Source organism: Zonotrichia albicollis, chromosome 1, assembly GCF_047830755.1.
Source record: "Zonotrichia albicollis isolate bZonAlb1 chromosome 1, bZonAlb1.hap1, whole genome shotgun sequence".
NCBI classification, from domain to species: Eukaryota; Metazoa; Chordata; class Aves; order Passeriformes; family Passerellidae; genus Zonotrichia; species Zonotrichia albicollis.
In genome coordinates, this window is record NC_133819.1 from 63,617,224 (window position 1) to 63,640,629 (window position 23,406).

Consider the following 23,406-nt stretch of genomic DNA (forward strand, 5'->3'; position numbering starts at 1 on the left):
ATTAATTAAGCAGACAACAATAATGATCGACTCAGTTGCGCTGGAGCTGTTCCAGATTTTCTCTCTCTCCAGAAGTGTGGATATCTTGTTTCTGTATTGCAAGGCTGTCTCCAGCTGGCTGTGACTCAGACACAAGTCTTCCAGATGTCTTTGCAGAATACTGTGATGAGACTGCCTTTCTGTCTTCCAGTGTTTAATCATGGAAAATGAAAGGAAGATACTGTCTTCTTTTGGCACCATATCATGTGCTCTGATTCCTAATTTTATTACTTATTCTCTAGAGCATGGAAGAAAGTGACTGTAAAAAGCAAAGGTGTTTCCTTTCTGCTAGCAATCTTGAAACCAGATGTGCAAAATTTTGGTGGCAACACCAAAGAGATGTGGCTAGCTACAAACATGTGTCAAATGACTTGCAATGCTGTAAAAGGTTAATTGGCATATAATTTTTATTTCCATGTTGTTTTTGCCTGGACACCATTCATCAGTGTTCAGAAGCCCTGAATTTTCTGTTTATAAAATGTTTTTAGCAACAGTGGAAATAACCAAAAGGGAATAGTATGAATCCTTTTCTCTTTGGAAAGGAAGGAAAGTGTGACTTAGTTCACTTGTGATGCAGCACAACATTTGTTAAATTCTTAGGGATCTGTTTACTTGGATGCCTTAAGTATGTAGAATGAAGGATAAAACTAATGTCAAATGGAATGCAGTAAAGTCACTGTCAGATGAACTGTCAGCCTTTGTGTGCATGCATGTGAACACTGCATGTGTTTAAGATGGTACCTAGAAATAACTAAGTAGAGGAGGTTATATGAAAAGCTGCTGCATCCCTCTATTCCCTTGTGTGGTATTGGTGAACTATGAATAGCACACTCTGAAGGTACATATCTATAAGTAACCTGAACAGAAAGAGAGATAATAATTGTTTTCATTCTTCCTCTGTAAGTTTCCCAGGCCTGAAGCTGGGGAGAATTCTCTTTGACTGAACTGAGAATCTCCACAGTGTAGAACAGAGCAAGTCTGGTCCATTGCCAGATTATTGCTTGCTGAGTGCATTGGGTCTGTGATGTTTGGCTGCTGTGCAGGAACAACCCTTAGAAACCAAAACCTCATTGAAACATAAGGGTGATGTTTTGGCCTGGTACAAGGCTTTGCACCGACCCTTGCAGAAAGAGCACAGAGTCTTGGTTAATTGTCTTGGTTAATTTGCACAACAAAATGCAGGTGTGACATGGTTGGTAGCACAGGCAACACATACTCAAAGGCCAAGGCAAGCAGGAGCACACGTATGTGAGGCTGCTGAGCTGCTTGTGATTAAGTCCCTGCCACATTATCTGCTGCCACTGTCATTCCCTGCCTTAGCTGTTTAAATAATGCTACAAGTGTGTCTGCTCTGGGTTCTTGCACTTTCCTTATGCTCTGTGTGTGTAAGCCTCTGAGATCCCAGCATCCTTAACATCTCAAACTGGGCTTACAAGGGCCAAGTGAAAGTAAAAAGCAAATGCCTGCTTATCATGATGGCTTTTCCTGGTGTAAAGTTTCTGTGAGTGGCACTGCACAGAGGGGGTATTGTCTTTCAAACAACCAACCACACCAGTTTCTGTGAGTCTTTGCACTTTCCTTCCATCAGTTTCTGTGAGTCTTTGCACTTTCCTTCTTTACTCCAGATCAGAGAAGCTCTGCATGCCACAGAGTTGAGCTGCACTGGATGTGCCAGTGTGACCCCAAGCTGGAGCAGGATGGGGGGATTAAGGTTCACTGAATTGTCACTGATGAGTTGGCACCCATCAGTCTTCTCCCTCTGAGGGAGAATCATGACACCTTCTACCCTCTTTTGGAATATACTTTGCTGTCTTCTGCTTTGGGTGGTGAGTATTTAGACACCATTTAGACAAGACTTGGGTAAAAATAATTTTAAACTTCACATCAGCTCTTTTGGATTACATCACATCTTTTTAATGTGAAGGCTCTTCCACTTGCTTGGAAAGGATGCAATCAGAGCAGCCCTGTAAGGGCTTCAGTGGTTTCTGCTGCACCTCTGTCTGTGGAAGGGTGGGAGCAAGGTGTTAGCATTTTGAATGTAACTCTATGGTAAAAGACAAGTTCAGGACTTCTACTACAGCATCTGGATTTTGTGAGACCGGTGCAATTTTCTTCTTTTGTTGTTTTTGTTCTACAGGTCTTGCACTAAAAATGAGAATTTATTTCTTTGGTTATAATTCTATGATACTATTTATTATAAATGCTGGTTGCTTGCATAAGCAAGAAATAAATAGATATTGTCTCTGCTCCAAACAACTAGAATTCAGCATACCCAAATATTTAAATTATTGCATTATTCTATTGCATGACTGCCTGCATCACTGAAATAGAGCAACTGCACCTATGGAGCCAACAAACCTTTAATGGAAGCATTTTCATGAACAGCCAACACCATTTTGGACGTGGTCCACCAGAATAAAAGCACTTTGGGGCTATAGTATCTTGTTAAACACATTGTAAATGTTTTTGACAAGAAGCCTGGCAGGATCTAACCAGCCCTGGACAGCCAGCATGTCAGAGCATTTCCGAGTGAGATGTATTATCCTGTCCTGGACTGATAGCTTCGGATAATCCTCTAATCCAAGTCATTGCTTAAATGTTGCAGCCTGCTTAGTTTTGCTTGGTCTGGGATGACTTGCTGCTGAAGAGCTCAGGGTGAATTTAAAAAAAACCCAAAAGATTAAAAAGAAAAAAAAAAAAAAAGAACTGTGACACTGTGACTGAATAAATGAATTTACCTCCAGCTGTCCAGGGTCCAGGCTGGACTTAAGGATGTTGTATCCCAGTGGTGTATTTGCTCTGTTAGAGACAGCTCCTGGCTCTGTTTTGACTGTGACTTTGATCTGTTTTTCCTCTGACTTCTGGGATTTTTGCTGAGGCTGTCAAAGAGAAGGTGACTTGAAGAAGGCAGCGTGATGTCAGTTTTGCTCTGGAGGACACTGAAGCTCTTGCTTGTCCTTGTGTCTGACAAGAGCAGCCTCTACTCCTGTCCTGTTTGCCCTCTGCATCTCTTGTGCTCCCACTGCCATCCATCCCTCCTTGCAGCAAGGCCAGACTGATTTTCACTTGCAGTAATCAAAGAACATTTGAGAAGCATATTCCTCTAGGAGTCTGCTTGATGGCAGAGCAAAGTTGTTTGCATTCAAACCACAAAACAATGGAGAATTGGAAGGCCTGTGTGGAAGATGCTGTGGAATGGAGGAATTCAGCTAGGGTGGCTGCCCGGTTCTCACTGCTAGTGAGCAGCGTCACATCAGCATTGTTGGTTTTGCCCTTGTGCTGGGGTGGGGGACAGTCAGGTACTGGGGTAATATTTCAGTCCCAGGCTGCTTCCTGGCCCCTGCCCCTTGCCAAGAGGCCTGAGAAGGGGAATGATGTGCCCTGTACCTGGGCCAGGCTGGCAGCAGAGCAGAGCCTTCCTCCAAGGAGAGTGAGAACCACCAGAGCCCAGCTGTACCCTGACCTTCCTCATCTGCTTCTGCTTCAGGCTGTGTGCCTGTTGCATTCATATTGTTGTTAGCATATTTCTAGAGTCCCATACCTTCTCACAGCAGCTCTTCACAGCAGTGTTGCTCCTGCTTCTTCATCAGGGCTCTTCTAAGGCTCTCCCTGACCCACCAACCCACCCCACTTTTATCCCAGTTATCTTCATTAGCCACAGCTGCCACCCAATTAAGGACATCACAGCTGCAGCCCATTTAGAACAACTAGGATCGGGGCAAGGCCACTTATACAATACAGATATTTTACTAGGACTCCTACTATATTTCCCCCTTTTCTTTTTACTTACAGATATTCAAGTACTATACAGATATTCAAGTACAATACATACATTTCCCCATGACTCAAAGGCCATGTACAACACCCCCAGCTCCTTGCTCAAAGGCCATGTTTCTGACAGCTCCTGGCTGTCACATGTGCCTGTTTAATCCCTTCTGTCACTGCCCAAGAAAAGTTACCACATGAGTTCACAAGTGAGAATGCTGAGAAAGGAAAGATTCCTAGCTCTGATGATTCCCCCCCTTTTTTTACCTCTGCTCTTAATTGTTCTGAAAACAGAGAGAATCCTCCCCCCCTCCTCCTCCAAGAATCAAAACAGTTTTTTGTTTTGCTTGTCTTTTACAGATCAATTTTGTAGCCTGTCAACTGTTTGCACTCTTGGCTGCGTTTTGGTTTCGTATTTACTTGAGTCCCAGTCATGCCAGCTCTGCTGTTCGCCACGCATTTGCCACCCTCTTTGGAATATACTTTGCTGTCTTTTGCTTTGGGTGGTGAGTATTCAGTCACCATTTAGACAAGACTTGGGTAAAAAAAATTTTAAACTTCACATCAGCTCTTTTGGATTACATCTTTTTAATCTGAAGGCTCTTAATGCTACCTTAAAAAAATATCCTAACCAACATAACCATTCCAAACCCTCAAAGTAGAGTGACTCATAAAATTATTTTTAAAGTGAAGTATTTAATTTAATTTGTGATGTTTGTTCTGGAAGTTAAGGCCACACCAGTCTGCTGTGAAGATACCTCTTCTGGAAAAGATGTATCCAACTTGAATGTGCACTTTGAGCCAGGCTACTCTTTCAGTTAAACATATGGATAATATCTTTTTAATAAGTATGTCTGTGTTGGATAGTCAGGCTATAAAGATGTCCTGTGGTAATCCAGGTTCACTGGTAGCCTGATATGACAGCACATTGATGTCGTTTGCGTGGAAAAATATTCTCTTGCTCTGAACTGCCAGCACTTCCAGGTAAAATAGAAATTATCTAAATACTCACTTTGTTGTCTTCAAGGTATTCCATTCATCTTTTTGTCCTGGTGATGATGAACTATGGCATTATGAACATGGCGAGTATTCCCAACATCCACAGGTGAGCTGATGTGGCTGCAAGTCTACAGCTGCCCCTCTGATAACTTCTCTGCTTTCAGGGAGAATCATGAGCAGTTTTTAGAACCACCTTTTCTTCTTTCCTTCCCTTCTTTTCTTTCCCAGTTGCAGAAGCTTTGTTCATGGAGTTACAGAAGCAGCTGTAATCTCAATTTGTGGGTTTTTTGGGTTGATGTATTGCATTTTCCTATGAAATTGCTGGCCTCAAAATTTGACTTTTGCAGGCATAATAATTTATGGACAAACCTTTGATTTCTAAACCATAATGAAGTCATGTTCTTCTTGGTCTTGTATTCTTCCAGATTGCAATTTATAATCCTTTTTAATGTGTTTTCCCCATTGCTGTTTGGCCTTTAGGTATTTTCCACTTATTCTTGAGTTAGGTTGTTCAAATAAGGTCACTGATGCAGCTTAGCTTAGTGATCCACAAAATGAGGTCTTGCTTTTGGTACTGGGCTTTGTGAAAAAGTAGAAAATACCAGAACTGTTATTGCTTAAAGCAGAAGCTTATGGTTTGGGTGTGTGACAGGTGTTTTCTGTCTCTGCAGCTGCTCCTGAATGCTCAGAATCCACATAAATCTGGGCTGGGGAATGGAAACCCTTTCTACACTTGCCTTCAAGGCCAGGGCTGTCTGAGAATCTGATGGTCTGATAATCCTCTCACCTTCCTTTTTTTCCTGAAGAGACCCCTTTCTAATATCTGAATGGGAACCCTACTTAAAATTTTCCTAATATTATTCACAAATGTGAACTGTAAAAAGCAATTCTGTCTATAGCAGTTACTTGCATTTTGCACCAGCAAGATAGGGCATTAATGAGGTATTTTTTTCTACCCTCTCACACAGTGTAAAGCCCAGAAGTCTAGAGATAATTAATAATGTCATAAAAAAGAAAGGCAATTGGACAATGTTTGTTAAAGAAATGCCATCCAGAGACCAAAATAAAAAGGTGTTACAAATTTGTTTTATGGTTTCCTGGTCATTGTCCCTGCCTGTCATTGAGGGAAATGCAGGAGTTAGTGGCTGTAGATCATAAGAACCAAGTGTACAAAGGAATCATCCACTAGTTATTTACATCTTCCCAGACAAGGTGGGGTGGTGATAAGGAAAAGGACACAGCTTCCATGGGAAACCCCCTCACTCTTCCTCTTTAGCCAATTAGCCACAGTGGGTAACAGCAAAACAGCTTTATACTGAAACAGATCAAGCCAGTTCATATAACATCACTTGCTGCTGCAAGACAGTCAAGTGTTGATTTGAGTCAATGTGAAATGTCCATCCAACCTGCTGAAAAACCTCAGGAGTTCTGAGGGAGGATTGGGTTAGGACTTTTCTGTTGGGTTCTACCAGCCATATCAGTGTGACTCAAAGTGCAGCCACATTGTTAATTTTGGCAAAGTAACAATGTTTTCAAACCAGATGACAGAAACTTGAACAAGGCCACTTTGAGGTCTCGACCTGTTTGTACAGGGGAACAGATCCCTCAGAGTGGGGCTTCAAGACTTGGCTCTTTATTCCCCCATAAAAATGCAGTGGAAGAGAACAAATTAAATCAACTGCATAATTTAACTTTCATTCTATTTCCCATGGTTATTTTTTGCTAGTTTTCTCTCTGGTGTAGCTGCTAGCCTTCAAGGCCTATAAATGGATGAATTAATCCAGCATCAGAAATGCTCCCAGCTGCAGCAGCAGCTCAGTGTATCTCTCCCTGCTTGCCCCCTGTTTCAGTCTAAGTGCTTTGCACCTCAGCATGGGGGCTTATTTTAGATCCTTCATCCTGTCTCTCGCTGTTACATGTCTGACTCGCCTTTGGATGGATGCTTGCTATTCTCCCTTGATGAGAGGGGAACCCAAAGACCTTGCTGAGGCAGGACTGGATGCCTGACCCAGATAAAATACCATAAATTCTATTCTGAATCTCCTAAAGAATCTGTCACATCCCTTCAGTCTCCCTTTCATCCAGCTGTTTGCTGTGGGCCACATGACCTGCAGGTTGCCTTGTGATCCATCACTGTCACTCACACTGCAGCTTATTAGCCCCCAGGGAGGAAAAACTCATTTCTTTTAAAACCAGCCATAATTTGACAAAGGCCTGGCTCTTTTTCAGCTGTCTGCTGTCTCCTTTTGTTTGATTTCACCTTTAGCTCTTCCCTGTGGTGGGTGCTCTCATGGGTCTGTGGAGGACCCTTCTTGGCAATGTGTGCTGACCAGCCCCCAAGGCTCAGCCCTACCAGGCAGGCAGGATGTGCCATCTCCTTCTGCAGTCTGTTGGTCCTTGCCTCTTCTGCAATGCATGGATACCACAGAATAATAACCTCAGCTATGGAGGACACCAGCAGACCTGGTCCTGGCCTGTCCCTGTGGGGCCAGCCTTTCATTCTGGTGTCCCAGCTCTCCATTGCATGGTGTAATTTGCTTCATGTGTCAGTCTGTCTCCAAACATCCATCCAGTTCCTTCCTCCCCAGAATCCTCTTGCTCATGTAAATACAGGCAGCAGTTACTTGTATGAAAGTCTGCATCTGCCCATGTAGACACTGCAATGTTTTTAGTCTTCAGACTGTTCAGCTGTTAAGGTAGAACCATGCTACTGCCCTGCCCAACAGAAGTGTGCTACCATCTTGAAACACAGAATGAATTTATCACATCCTACCCAAGGAATGCTTCTGAAGTGATCTTCTGTTATTATCATATGGTTGTTATCATATTTCTAGAGTCTCATACCTTCTGGGTGGTTTTCTCACAAGCAGCTCTTCACAGCAGTGCTGATCCTGCTTCTTCATCAGAGCACCTCCAAGCCTCTCCCAGACTGACCAACCCACTCCCCTTTTATCCCAGTTATCTTCATTAGCCACAGCTGCCACCCAATGAAGGACATCACAGCTGCAGCCCATTTAGAACAACTAGGATCAGGGCAAGGTCTATATACAGATATTCAAGTACTATAATCTTCTAGGTCCTTTCCAGACTATCTGATTCTATGATTTTTCTGGAAGATGGTGTGCTTCAGTATGGAGAGCTGAAAAGATTGAGCTATGTGCCATCATCTACCTTTATATAAAATTATGAGAGAGAGAATACCTCAAGCTTGAAATATTTCAGTCTTTGCTAGATCTGAGGAAGAGTTGTAAATAAACAACGTTTACAGACCAAAATGCAGTGGATAACTTCAGTGAATGACATACAGTATCAGCTGGTTTCAAATACTTAAGTTGGACCAGAAATTTCAAAATAATATGTGAAGATGGGAGCTTTGAAAATTCAGTTTTGCAACTTGAATTGATCCTATTTCTTCTTCCATTTTTTCTGTACCCCCTGAATGAGGAGACACCTCTGTAAGGTTTCAGCTGGGTACACAAAACCATCAGCCCCCTTTGAGAATTTCTTCCAGGTCTCGTAGCATAGCTCCAGACTTTTTAACAATCTGATTTGAAAAAATCGAAACTAGCCCAACCCAATTTGAGTGATTCTAGTTTTTGTTGGTAACTGTGTGTTCTGTGTGTTCTGTTTTTAGGTACTCCTTTGTCGTAGCCATGGGATACCTCACACTGTGCCACATAAGCCGAATATACATATTTCATTATGGCATTCTCACTACAGACTTTTCCGGGTGAGTGACTCTGCAAACTGGTTCCCTTGTCAATCAGTATTAGTTGATTTCAGTAAGTTGTAAGAATAATTTTTATCTTATCTGTGGAGCACCTGCAATTTTGTTTCCCTTAAGCTTTTTCTGAGGCTTTTGTTGTGATCTTTGTGGTTTGGTTGGAGTTTGTTTTGTTTTGGGTTTGAGTGGGGTTTTTTGTTTGTTTCTTTGGGTTTTGGTTTTGTTTTTTTAAAAAAGGAATAAGCGCTGTATGATTTTTAAGCACCGATTCATCGTTTCTGCTGTTCTCTAGCTCTAGAAGGTAGAGCTAGCTAACTAAGCTCTACCTTCCCAAATGCAGCAGGGAAGGTTAGCTAGCCAGGCTTCCCTGCAGAGCATCCTGGGAGGGCAGGTTGGGCAGTCTCTCCCTGGAGCTGTAGGAGTGCCTTACGTGGCTGATGGTGGTCTGCCCTGAGGGGTGGGTGTGCTGCTCTCCTTCCAGCTTCCTAGGCTCAGCTGTCAGCTCTGTGTCTCCTCTCCCCCATTCTGATTTACCTTGAAGCCCCAGCTGGGAAGGTGTTTCCCAGCCCAGGCTCTCCAGGATGTGAGGGCAGGACTTGGGCAGGGATGAGATGCCGGAGGAGCTGGGGGAGTAACCCAGGCAGAGAGACAAGAGATCAGCTCAGGTTGTCAGCACTGGTTCTCTCATGGGGCCAGCTTGTGGCTGCTGCTTAAACAGCACAACTTTTTGCATGCTGTGATATGTGTGAAATGGTTTTCATACACACTGTGGTCTCTGATTGCACTCAGAGAAGCAGTGAAGGATGCTTTGCAAAGATAGAGACAGCTAACCAACCCTGTGTGCTTTGTTTGTGGGAGGAAGGTGTGCTTTTGTGTGATTTGAAACCAGCGTGCTAATCTGTATTCCACTTGTTTAATTGAATGTCTGAAGGCACAGTAATTAGTAAAATACCAGGAAAAATTTCTGTAAACTTGCGCAGAAACTTTTACATGACTCTTCCAAGTCTCTTTCATCTTGCAGGCACAGAGTAGGAGAATGAAGGTTTTTGCTGTCCTTGTGCATATGTCTCTCTCTTTGAGGTGATGGGTTTCAGCATTTAATTAAACTTCAGGTGGTGAAGGGGAAGTTTCTCTCAAACTCCTGAGGTTTTTTTATTAAGGAGGCTTCAGTAAGGGGAACTTATACGTTTAAAGAAATTTAGTTCTGTAATTTTTTCTGCAGTTCTTTTAATGCACAAAAGCATATCCTCAAAGAGCATGACATACCAAGAAGGCTATAAATGGGATTGGAATGCTATAGTGCAGTGTGTGTAAGAGACAGAGAGATAAATGTGAGATATCATGCTTTTCTGAATGCTGTGCTCAGAAATGCACTGTCAGGCATATTAGCTCTCTCTCTCTGAATACATTTAATAAAGAGCCAGCTGAGACTGGAGGTGAAAGAAGAGGAATGGTGGTTGTTATGGATTAGGTAGTGTTCTCTGCTCCCTTAATGGAAAAGTAACTACTCTTATTTAATGATGAGCTTGGGGATAATAATGGTACTGGAAAAATAATGCTTCAACTTCCTCTGTTATTTGATTTTAACTTGGTGTTCAAGATACACACCAATTCCTAAACTTCAGTCAGAAGTAAAACCTACCAAGTAGTAAACAAGTGGAAAATGTACTATGGATATGAATTGCACCTTCATGATATATTTTAAAAGCTAAGAATAAATAAAAATACTGTAGTGGTATCAATAAAAACTTGCAATCCAAAGTGTTGAAACCCAGATCACCCTCATAAATCTATCTTAAAACCTGTTTTCTTCAGCTGTCAATATGTGCCCATTGAAGCTTTTTGCACATACCTGAAGAGATGTGATGATCCAGAGAGGCAAAATATACTCCCTGGACACAGTTTTACCATGTATGAGCAGCAACTGAGCCTCCTCTTGCTCGTTCTCCCATATTTATGGTTCCTCATCTGTTGCATGTGGCAATAGGGAATCATTAGGACAGGGTGTGGCTGGGAGGATGGCATTGAAGTTCTCCCTCAGGATTTCAGAAATGAGTGAGCCAGAACCATGGAGCTGTGCCCATCTCCCTCTGGCCTCCCACAGTTTTGGGTGAATGTGGCTGGGGATATATATTGAGAAGGCAAGACACTGGACTTGGGGGAATCTTTAAGATGCAACAAAAACCCATCAGCTGCTGGCTTGCATTTTGAGGTTTCAGTACCCCATGACTCTGGTGATACCTGGTTGCAAGGAGGAAGTTTTAATCCACATCAAATAGGCACATAACCAGTTCTATTGCCCTCAGCTTTCCAGTGTCAGTTCTGAAGTGTCCCTGAAGTGACAAGCCAGATGATCATGGAGTGTTTCCCAGTGGCAGTGCTGAAAGCCAGCATTCCTCATTTGCTCTCTTGGCCTGCCTTGTGCACTCAACAACTTGCACGCATAACCTTTTTGAAGTGTGCTTGCAAATACATTTTTGGGGCGTTTTTATTAATAGTTGGTTGTGCTATTTGTTTGGAGCCCTTCCATTTTGAGAACAGAACTTATAAAAGGCAGGTAGAGATGGAGAGAACAAAGTAACTTTTGAGTCATATCTTAAGCAAACTGGAAAATGAAAGATCAAGCTATGGCATATCACTTCCAGGTTACAGAATAAGAAATAAGGGACTTTTTACGTGCTGGTGACTAGTGAATTCTTAACTCCTGCAAAGGGAAGGTCACAGAGTCCCGCTGTCACAACTGTATTCAAGCTGCTTGCAGCTATTTCTTGATTTAAGAGTTTTTCATGTATTGCATAGTACTTAAGGAAAAACTCTTTTTTAAAAAGAGCTTACTTAAAGAAAAACAACTGTTTTTGTTTTTTTTTTAACTATTGCCAGGTTTTAAGGAAAACAATTTCCAGCTTGCTGCACTTCAATTTTAATTACTTTTAAAAAATATGTATGTATTTTATCAAATTTCTTTCAGTTATATTATTTCTCAAATAAGTGATGATGTAATTTAGGAATTTTCCCTTTACTACTTCCTCAAAAATCCTATTTGTTTAGAACGCTAATTGTACAATAACTGAATCCTGTGCTTCCCCCTTAATTCAAATCAATCTTTGAGAGAAACATGCATGTTTTATTTTGCTTGGTTTGCCATGACATTTGTACATTGTACCTGGAAAAACTAAATCCTAACTCTTTCTCTCTCTTATTTCTTCTTCTTTATGCTAAGAGGATTATGCTGGTAAGTTGCCTGCCTATACAACTTTATAAAACCCATAATAATATCATACAGTTTGTGTTTTTTCCCTTTGTATCACAGGCTCAGCTTGAGTATAGCAATATGATAGCTTTAAGGAAAATTAGTTTAAAATAAGGAATCTTGATTCTGATTTTTGGAAAGTAGTAATAGAGTTTCAGTGTAGCAACCTTCATGACCAAATGCCATATGCACATGATCACCCCGATAAAATTCAGAAGGTATGGAACTTGTGTCTTTTTCAATCCTTTGCTTGATTAGGGCCATAGAGCTTTTTAGTTTCCTCTTTAAATTCTTGCAGTGTCTGAGCAAAATTTCCTAATATTGCAGGTTATTCAGTGAAATGTCAGAGAATGGTTGTGCATATGGGAGTTTCTTTCACATATGAGTAGTGGCTGAGACATCTGGGGTTGTTTAGCCTGGAGAACAGGAGGGGTCTTATCAGTCTTTACAACTGCTTGAAAGGAGATTGTAGCAAGGCAGGGGTAAGTTGCTTCTTCCATATAAGAAGAGACAGGACAAGAGGAGATGGCCTCAGGTTATGCCAGGAGAGGTTTGGACTGGATTTTAGGAAGAGTTTCTTCATGGAAAGTGTTTCTAAGCATTGGAACAGGCTGCTCAAAGAAGTGGTGGAGTCACCATCCCTGGAAGTGTTCAAAAAGATGCAGTTATGGCACCTGGGGACATGGTTTAGTGGTGAAGATGGCAGTGCTGGGTTAACAGTTGGACTCAATGATCCTAGAGATCTTTTCTAGACTTAATGATTCTATGATTCTTGCTGCCATTCCTTATGGAAGAGAAACTCAGTTTGTGAAGATCATGACAACACATAGTGGCACTGTTTTCAATCTTCTGTTGGTCTTAGAGAGACCCCAGCTGAAGTACCTGGGAGACTTGAGCAGTTTTCCTCTCCACGTGTCAAATCTGTAGCTCATACACAAGTGCTTTGGTGGACATCACTCCCCAGACACCACCTTTGTGTTCACCCTCTCCCAAAGGCAGAGCAGCAGCAGCAGCATCCTCAGCAAACCCCCTAGAAAGGGATGATTGTTGAGAGAGCCCTCTCAAAAAGCCATATATATATAAGCAGAAGCTTCAGTAACAAGTGTCACTTCAGGCAGTGAATTTTTGCTGGGTGGTTAGTGCTTGGTTGCTGGCTTTTCCTCTCTTAGTGGCTTCTTGTTTCAACCACAAAAGGAAGGAATAAAAGTACAGCAGCCGTTTTTCACAAAGGAAATACATTTGCTGATGAAAGCAAAGATAGATGTTACCATGTGAAAACACAGAGCAGAAATGTCGTCTGCTCCTGCAATTTCAGCGGGTTATTTTTTATTTTCTTGTCTTCTAAATGTATGACATGCAGTCCATTGCTGCAGTGTCTGTTCCTGCAGCGCTGGGGAACCTTGGTGTGCAGCTGGTCCCCAGAGGCAGTGCAGCAGCGCAGGTGCAGGGCGAGTAAGGCAGGGTCAGTCTGTTTTCCATGCCTGCTTTGCTGCTTGGCTGGGTGCTTGTGCGCTGGAAACAGCCCTGAGATCACTTACCACTGGAGTCACAGGAGCCCTGCAAGAACTGCTGTGTGGGAACTAGGCAGAATTCAAGCAGGCAATCACTACTAGAGAGCTCCACACATCTAGTATATCCCTGGGCACTTCTCCAGAAGTAAACACTCTTTTAAGTGAAATGCATCTACCATGAAGGCTTAAGAAATACTGCTTGGGAGGTTTCACACACAGACACACGCAGAGGCAGCACATCACATGAAGGAAATTGTAACTTGCTTTGGAGGTGGCAAGTGTGTTTAGTGAAGTGTTTTTCCTCTGATGTACTTCAGTTCCTCTTCCTTTTACTGTTGAAAGCAAAAGTAGGAGCTCACTGCCAGCTTGGCCATCCCCTTGTCAGCAATGGTTACTGTCACAGCAGGGTGTGACTGTGTGAATTTCTTGTCGTGGCTTCAGTGCTGCAGAGGTAACCCTGAAATACATGTTTGCTGTTCTGGACTCTTGTCTGCTATGAGCCTTTTGACTCCACCTCCTCTCTTAGTGAAATCAGGTCAGTGGAAACTATTTCTAGCAAGCGTGTGCCAGACTTCTCCACGGGATTACCTAAGGTCAAGCAGACTGTGCTTGGAAAACGTCTTTTCTCTCGTAAGCATTGAAACTTGCTCCGTGCAGAAGCCAGCCTGTGATGCAGTGAGGACCCCCACAGTGGCCGACAAACAAAACATCTGTACTTCCACTGGCCTGTGCTTCTGGAAAATTTATTGTCTTGGAGAAAGCTGGATTTAAAAATTATATTCACTGATATGTTTTCATTTGGAATGTTTATTTAGGGGAGTAAACCCCTCTATTGAGCATTCTCTGTAAACGGTTCTATCTTAGTCTTGTGCTATTTTTCAAGGCATCTAATGTGAGGTAAACAAAACCCCAAAGCTGTCTTCACCTTATGTTTATGCCTTGAAAAATAAAATTGTCCCTGGGTCAATTTCTTGATTTCTTTTTTTTCTTAATTAAAAGTTGACCACTATGGTTTGTGTGTAGGAGGTACTGCTCAGCTACAACCTAAGATTAAACTCATAGCCAATGCATAAAACATGGGAAAGGAGGGGAAATCACACCATACATAAATCAGATTCAGTGTTTCTGTGGTGGTTTGTAACTGTAGTGCTTAATAGGACACGTGGAGAGGGTGTGGAATCACTACTGAGCATGTGGCTGCAAAGCAATCAGTAGGTGTTCAAATGTGATGGATTGCAAGTTGCTTAGGCTTCTAAATGTGTTTTATTTCAAATGCTTCCTTCCTAGGGATAAGTCTTTGTGCTTCATCTGTAAGTGCAAGTGTAGTAGGTAGATTTTCTTTTTGAATTCAACCCAATTGCTCCTCTCCAAAAACCTGTGCATCGCAAAATTTGGGAGTAAGAAAAGACATTGGGAGATTTATAGTTTTGTTAACTTCCCTTCTTATTTTTAGCACTACTGACTTTTTCCAGTAGAGTCTAAGGGTTAAAATAGTACCATATTGGAAACAGTTGACTATATGTGATATGGTGCTGTATTTAATGTATTAACTTACTCAATGTTTTATTGCTGTTTTAAGTTACAGCTTGCCTGAGAGGCTGAATAGAAATGGCAATTCGATACTCTGGTATTTCAAAGTTTTAATAATCAAAACTCACATGTTTAGGAATTTATGATTCTTCCCTCCCCGCTCCCTGCCCTTAAGAGAGAGTTCTAGCAATGTCATTATTTTGTTGTGCTCTGCCTTTTGCTGCAGCATAGACATGGCCCCGCTGAGATCAAGTCAGAGGGGAATGGTGGGCAGGAGGAGAGGAGGGAAGAAGATGCTCCCTGTTCAGCTGGAACATTGCTTACCCTTTGTGTGAGATGTTGGATGATACCTGACACTGATCTCGTGAAAGATTTAGTGTGTGTCATCTCATTGCCACTCTACAGCAGTTTTCCACCTTCCTGAATAGGGTAAAAAAGAGATCACAGAATCATTTAGATTGAAAAAGACCTCTGAGATTGTCAAATCCGATTTATGACCAATCACTACCATGTCAACTAGACCACGGCACTGAGTGCCACATCCAGTCCTTCCTTAAACACCTCCACGGACAGTGACTCCAACACCTCCTTGGGAAGTCCATTCCAATGTCTAAATCACTCTTTCTGTAAAAAATTTCCTTGGATGTCTAACCTAAACCTCCCCTGTTGCAGCTCAAAAGAGGAGACCAACTCTCACCTGGTTACACCCTCAGGCAGTTGTAGAGAGTGATAAGGTCCCCTCAAGGCTCTTTTCACCAGACTTAACAATCCCAGCTCCCTCAGTCATCTTTGGACTTGTGCTTCAGACCCTTCCACAGCTCCATTGTCCTTCTCTGGACATGGTGCAGCCCCTCAGCGTCCTCTGAATTGAACTGAGCACAGGATTGGAGGTGTGGCCTCACTGGTACATGGGGACAATCACTGCCCTGATCCTGCTGGCCATACTATTGCTGACACAGGCCAGGATGCCATTGGCCTTCTTGGCCACCTGGGCACTGCTGGTTCTTGTTCAGCTGGCTGCTGACCAGCACCCCCCAGGTCCTTTTCTGCTGGGCCACTTTCCAGCCACTCTGGAAAATACGTATGTCATGTAGTACGATGATGTCAGGAGGGAGAACAGGAGGTATCTAATGATGCCTTCTTCCCACTCGCCCTGACAGACATGTCACTTTTGTTATCCCTTGTCTCCTCTGGAGCTGGGAGATTTGAGGGAGAAAGACTGTCCATCTTTTCTGATGAAAGTACAGGAAAGGCTGACTTGTTCTCTTGGCTTACAATGTGCCATCAATGAGGCAATGACTTCCTAATATAGATGAGGAGAGCCTCTCTCCTCTGTGTTTATATGTAGTATGACTTCAGTGCAGGCTTTACTCCTGCTGCCCTCAGATTTTTTGCATTTTGGCTCTCTCTGGTTTACCATGGGGGCCTTGTCTAAGACAAGCGTCTAAATTTAGACACTTGAAGTCATACTGTTTTGGCTCAGAGCCTGAGGTTTAAAGTTACCCACTTCAATGTTGGCGTGAAGTCCTTGCCATAAGAAACATATGCAACAAATTGAAGCAATTTGAAACAAGTGGTAATGTTCCCCCATAAAGCTAAAATGGTCAAACACTTTAAAAAAAAAATTGTGTTTATTGCAGTAAAACTGCTTCATTCAGTGACAGCCTCTGTGTCTCTTAAGGATTAAAAAAATCTGCCTTTTCATATGCTTAAAGGATTAGGATTTATGTATCTTTGAAAGCAAAGCTAAATTTTGTCTGGGAAAATCTACTTTGAGAAACAGGATGTTGAAGATAATGGTAAAAACAGCTTATAAATCACTTTTCTTGAAAGCTTAATTGGAATTAAGTTTAGAATGACTGTTTGACAATATTGCTGAAAGGTGAAAATCATTGTTGAATTTGTCCATTCCTTAGCTATTATCAGTAGTCTAGGTGACCCAAGAAAAGCTGCTGTATAAACTCCTCCATTACAATTGTATTCAAGTTCTGTGTATATTTAAGCCTATTCTGAATTTTTTGTGCAAACTTTTTTTCATTAGCAGTTCAAGTAGGTACTTCTGAAATGATAAAAGCTGTTTCTGATTAAGTAATTGGCTGACATCGCATGTTCTTGTTTTGGGTAGAAAATGCAATTTACCCACACAGAATTACTAGTGGACTCTTGGAAAAGATCAACCATATTAAGTGTTAAAAAAAAAGACCACTTCAAATGAAAGAATGTCTTTTGCCAATATTTGTGTGTTTACCATGCTCAACCTAAGAATTATCTTGAGAATCTGTTTGATTTATCTTAGTGGGATAATCAGGTTGTAAACAGTTTATCTCAGCCATTGGGTTTACATTTGATTGTAACCTATAGGTTGATTTAGTTAAGGATGGTCCAGAATCTCTTGAAAATCTCTGTAGAACATAATATTTGACTGTTATTTTAGACAGAGACTTCACAGAATGTTTCACTTTTTTTGTTTTACCTTGAGAAATCTGTGAGACAAACACAGTGCTTGAATTAAAAAAAACCCCAAAAACCAAAAAACCCTCAACTTTTTTCTTTAATTGTGTTCCAGAAAATATATTACAGTAGTTAAAATGAACTGCTGTAATGTTTGGCACAATCATCTCTGTCTCTTAAAAAAGTTCCATATACTGGTCAAACCGTGTAAATAGTTAAATAAACGTTACAAACTCAAGTTTTCGTTTCCAGGTTGAAGACATCATTTGTGTTCAAACAGAAACCTCCATCTGGTTAAAGTTGTTCATTTATTCTCAAATGGAGAAACAACCATTGTATTAATCCTCAGTGAAGACAGACATCTTTTGTGGTACTGGTTTTACATACATTTATCACAACCAGTGCTTTTAAAATAGTGGTGTGTCCTCATCACCCATTCCCGTCTTGTGGCTATTGTGGTTGTGAGAGGTCTGGGCACCCTGTGCTGCTGTCTCCCGTGGCAGGGAGATGGGGAGCAGCAGTGTGAGGGGGTGCTCATCCCTTGCTTTGCCTGCTATGGGTCCTTCCAGATTGCAGATGTTCAGTGCCAGGTTTCATGTTTAGGCTGCCACCATTGATGGAGGAACTGGTCAGTTGTCCCCATGGTTTTCCTCCCATCTTTTTTCTTACGTTCCTCTAAATACACTTGGCTGTGTCCTTTATCCTTGTGGGAACGAGCTCCTGAGGCCACCAAGCTGAGTTTAGTCTTTTTCCCCATTCCTTAGCTGCAGCAGCTCACATTTGCCTTCAGTGCAAGAAGCTCTGTAAAGCTGGATATGAGAAGTATGAGTGGCCCTACTGGGAGTAGTGGCTATTTCTTTGTGGCATGTTTAGTTGGCACCAGAGCTGCTGGGTAGCTGCAAGCCTGGCTCAGGTACAAGCAGCTCCTTTTTCCAGGGGCTCCAGATCCCACATGCCCATGTACTCCCAGTTGGATGGTGTAGCTTCTACAGGCTGTTCACAAGGCAGATGCATGGTCAATAACCAAGTGGGAAACTGCTGTGCTGACAGCTATTCTGGTATTTGCACACAGTCCTAATTGATAGAGCTATTCATGTGGGGAAATAAGCATCTGTATCTGCAGAGTCAACATTTTTTTAGGGCACTGAGGAGACAGACAATAGGAGAGTAACAAACAGTAAGAAGAGCCAGAGTTGGGTTACAGCAGCACTGCTGTATTCTACTGTTGCATTGTATGGAGCTTCAGTTTAGTCTCTGCCTGAAAAGAAGCTCAGTGGGCTGCAGGAGCTGGTGCTTCCTGGTGGTGTGATTTCTTCTGAACTACAATTTGCACTGCTGCACGATAGGGAGATATAAAATAAGGCTTTGTGTGCACTTAGCAATTAAAAATTCCAGTGCAAGTTACTGTGGGGTTGTTTTGAACCCAGGCAATTGTCTTATGCCTGAGTGCCTCCTTCAGCTTTAATTGGATGTTTTCCACTTGTTGCTAATACAGTTATGCCTTTTAAAGGCATAAAGACATTCAGTGAGAAAATTGGGAATAATTTGTATTACAAGACATGTAACTGTTGTTTCTGTCTTTGTTATAGTCCGCTGATGATAATTACACAGAAGATCACAACACTTGCATGCCAGCTACATGATGGTAAGAAAAGGAATCTCTGTCCTGAAGACAGCCTTTATATACCCGTGAATTCTATGGTTGATTTATGGAGTGAATGAATGTAGTGCAGCGAGTTGTTCCAAGTGAAGAAGAAAAATGCTTTATGGAGGAAAAATTAGAAACTTGAAGTTTTGATCAGTTTCTAGGATCAAACTCTCTTTGCAGAATCAGAGATAACTGTTTTCCCCTTTGGGTATTCTACTTCCTTGTGGCCTAATTTGGATTTTAGCTAGTGCCAATATCTCCTGTTTAGATGCTACAGGGCATCTCGATTAAGTTCTCTGAAGCTGTTACAGATTCTCACAAGTCAAGAGCTGATGATACATACACTCAGTCATTAATGTTAATTTAGCAAAAAATATGCTAGCACTGATATATGCAGTGGTAATATACTCCATGAGTTGTGAGAGATAGAATTCAGTAGCTTTTCCCCAGTGCAGAGAGAAGCACAGTTGCAAGCAAAATAACATTGTCTTCAGTCTTGTGCTGTGCTGTGACAAAGAGCACTATTATTTCCCAGTAAAACGCCTGTGTCTACTACAGTGCAAAGGCTAAAAATGCCACTTGTCATCAGTAGCATTATTGCTTGTGCCTACTGATGTTGCAGTGCGAATTTCTGATGGTCTGAGGCCCACTGCCTTACAAGTTATGGGTTGTGACAGTGTTCACAGGGGTCTTAGGGTGAGGGAAGAGACAAGGATCTGACTCCATGTTTCAGAAGGCTTGATTTATTAATTTATGATATATATTATATTAAAACTATATTAAAAGAATAGAAGAAAGGATTTCATCAGAAGGCTAGCTAAGAATAGAAAAAGAAGGAATGATAACAAAACCTTCTGTCCTAGAGAGAGAGTCCAAGCCAGCTGACTGTGATTGGCCATTAATTAGAAACAACCAACATGGGCCAATCAAAGCTCCACCTGTTGCATTCCACAGCAGCAGATAATCAATGTTTGCATTTGTTCCTGAGGCCTCTGAGCTTCTCAGGAGGAAAAATCCTAAGGAAAGGATTTTTCATAAAAGATGTCTGTGACAGTGGGTGACTGAATAAGTGCCTTGCTATAGAGTTGTTGCGAGCAAGGATTTAGGTGAAGGCACACGGGGGTCTGATATTGTTTGCAAGCCAGGTTTGCACAAGTGAATCTAATGCTTTTATCTGGGTATAATAGATACAGCTGGAAGCTTGGCTAATTGACCATGTTGTGTGCATTCATGTTGCTGTGGCTTATCTGCTTCTGGAAGTTGAGTCAGCTCAGGTATTGCTGCAGTTCCACAGCAATATGCAGCAAAGGTACACAGCTAGGATGTTGAAGGTAAACGACCAGACAGAAAGGAAAAAGACAGCAGCAGAGGCAGAAGCATTCTAAACACACCAGAATTCCTGCAGATTAATGATGGTGGAAAAGGCTCATTACATTGCAAACATCCATATATGGAGCAGTTGATCAAATGAAGGCAGCTTGCAGTTCAAGCATCAGTGGCAAATTTGTATTTGTAAAAATTTAACACAGCTGTCCGTAAATGGAAACAGACAAACAAAATACCCAGTCCTTTAAGTAATTAGGTGCTAATTGTTTCTCTGAAATTCAGGCCCTCCCAGTATTTACAAACTGAAACAGTGGAGAGAGAATGGAAATGAGCAGCTTATCAGCAGCAGTTTTAGGATGTGGGTCCTGTGTCTGTATTGGTAATTATGGCCAGCATGTTTAGAACAGTAGTGTCAATTGGTGCCAAGCCCCTGATCTGCTGGGGTTGTGCACATGCTGCACACCAAGTGCTGAGACTCATCCCGTGTAGTTCTGCTGAAGCCAGTGGGATTCCCTGCAGCATGTGCAGCTAAAGCTCTAGGCTGAAGGGTTTGAGGTATGTGCTATAAACAGTATTTGTTTATCACTGGCCCTGACACAAGATTTTTCCATCGTTTTCCTGGGACATTGGGTCTGTGTGTTACCTCTGGCCCCAAAGGTCTTGTGCACTCAACAGGAGGTCACCCTTCCAGTCTGGACCTGGACAATTCCAGATTATTGCTGATGTGGATGTTTAGGCTTGCTCCAGCAGCAGGCAGCTCGGCTGCTCATTCACACCAGTGGAGCTTCTGTTCCCTGAGTGCCTGTTTGCCTTCCCCTGCCCACTCCTCCTGCTGTGAAATGCTCCATTTCTCACCAAGGAGCCAGCGGGAGGCTTGTGCTTAAATGAGCCAGCAGCTTTTGGCAACAGAGGTTTTTCTAGCCCAGCACAGTTTGTAGAGGCTGTTGGGGGTCGCAGCCAGTTGGTGGCATTGCCACTTCCATTGTGTGTGTGGGAATGCTACGGCTGCGCTTCCTGACAGTGTAGCCAGGGTGAGAAAGGGGGAATGAGGTAGGGAACTGGGTAGAGAGGTACAGTAGAACTTGACATGGAAGTTAGGGATTGAGATGTATTAAAACCATCTGTGACCAAAAAAAAATATTGAAATTATGGCCTTACAAATTTATTTTGGGGTGCAAGCATAAGGCTTTGGGAATAGCTTTTACTGTCTGTCTTTTGGAAAGATCTAATGTGTCTTTTCTTTCCAGGCATAGGGCGACAAGCTGAGGAACTCACTGCTGAGCAAAATCGGCTTGCTGTAAAGTAAGGATGTAATTATCTGAGTGATTTGTGTCAATTTATGCCAAAGAAGTTGACTGTTTAGGTTGTTTGTTATTTGTTATTTTGTTTGGGTTTCTTTTTTTTCCATTACAGTGTCAGGGACAACATAGTGGCCCAGCCATGGAAATGTTTCCTGCTACTTTCCAGTCCATGAGATACCAAAAGTCCTACATGCTTTTTCTATTTGCTTGAGAAATTTTTTCTTTGTAATGCTGCTGTCATTACACTCCTTAAAACAAACATACCTTCTCTCTTATATTCCTTTTTTCTTCAGTTCAGGACCTCTGCCTTTATCACCTGTGCTGGTCAGTAAAGAACTGAAGTACTTGGCAATGTCTCATAAATATACTTAAATACATACTCCATGTGCAAGTGAACGAGTATTTGCTGTATCTTCATCTGATCTGTGATGTGCTATTTTTCCAAGTAATTACTCCTCCCCTGTCAACAATCCACTGCATAGTAAAAATCCATTTTGGTTTGAGTCTGACAAATCAAGTGCCGCTTTTCTTTGCCGTAATTTTAGAATGCTGGATTTTATTTTTTTTGGTCCCTCTCCATAATGTTAATACTCCTAGGTCTCCGCGTTATGTAACTTCTCATTTTTCATGTGGAGAGGGCACTTCTTTTAGCACCCTTTTTTTCCTAGTTTGTCTCTCAATAGAAATGCAACATGGAGTTGAATTTGTAAGTGGTTTGCTGTTGTTGGGGTTTTTTTTGTTTTTGTTTTGGTTTTTTTTATGAAGAATTAATGTTACAGAATTACTCTTAGAACCATAACTACTTTTCACCATGATATGCTTGTTACGGCCAAGATTATTTCCTTAATTTCCAAGATAGACGATTCAGCCATCAGAAAATCTGCCTATGTACTTCAGAAAGTAAGGGAGTCATTTCTTGAAAAGCAAAACTCTTGTGGGTAACTGTGACCCCATAGTGTCTATTTTTAAAGCTCACAGCATAATTTCTAACTGCACTTGGCCCTTAATTCTAGTCAAATTCTCACTAAACAGGCTTGGTATTTTTTCTTGTGCAGTAGATGAGTTCATAATAGAAAAGAAGATGCCAATAGTTAGTGTCAGTGGCAGACAAGTCATAACTGAAGAGTTTTAAATCCCCTTTGGTAATACAGCCTTTTGTCTTCCCTCCTATTCTTGGTCTGTTTTTGTTTCTCACTCATCCTCTGTACATTCCTTTGTGCATTGCTCATGTCTCCCCACCCAACTATGTGCAGAACCCAAGTTGAAACTAATGACTTTATTTTTAATCTTACTGTAGGGCTAGGAAGCCCACACCATGGACCTGTTTTTGCAGGACAGAAAGATGACTCTTTCCCCAATTGTTTGCTCCATCTTTCTGTGAAATGCTTTCGCCAGAGAACATACCATTCAGGCACTAACATCTACAATAACCAGTAGGGTGAATGCAGAAAATCCTTGCTAATCTAACTGTTTATTCAAACTAATTCCACTTCAGAATAGAAGTAGGCAACAGAAAATGTTTAACTGTTGCTTAGTTTTTCTGCTAGAAATTCATTTTAGTCTTAAAGAATTTTAAGTGTGTTTTGGTTATGCGTGTCCATCTGTGTCTTGGGCAGGAGAGCCCTCAAGCACTGTGCCCAAGTTTGTGTTCTCATCTGAGGCCTCCATGTTTACTTGAATGGTAACAATTAAGACATTTGTGGAGAGCACTCACTCCAATGCAGTGCAGAACACAGTGCACGGTTTGGATGTTGACATTTTCTGCCACATAAAACCCCCAAGCCTAACAATTTACAAATTACACTACTGCTGGGAGGCCTTTGCATTGTAATGATCTGTAGCAAAGGTAGTGGATCTTCTTA

General features: G+C 41.8%; 1 protein-coding gene across 2 annotated transcripts in view; it reads left to right on the top strand.

Annotated features, from left to right (window-relative positions):
- The window catches only part of MBOAT1 (membrane bound glycerophospholipid O-acyltransferase 1), a 57,446-nt gene that overhangs the window by 19,396 nt on the left and 14,644 nt on the right, over positions 1 to 23,406 (top strand). The window contains exons 2-6 of one of the 2 annotated variants that reach the window (XM_074542868.1): positions 4,165 to 4,310; positions 4,832 to 4,909; positions 8,438 to 8,533; positions 18,859 to 18,914; positions 21,491 to 21,545. In XM_074542868.1, the coding sequence (XP_074398969.1) occupies positions 4,165 to 4,310; positions 4,832 to 4,909; positions 8,438 to 8,533; positions 18,859 to 18,914; positions 21,491 to 21,545 (431 nt within the window). Of the gene's footprint in view, positions 1 to 1,820; positions 1,866 to 4,164; positions 4,311 to 4,831; positions 4,910 to 8,437; positions 8,534 to 18,858; positions 18,915 to 21,490; positions 21,546 to 23,406 lie in introns of those variants that run through there. The other variant, XM_074542874.1, reaches the window with a different exon arrangement.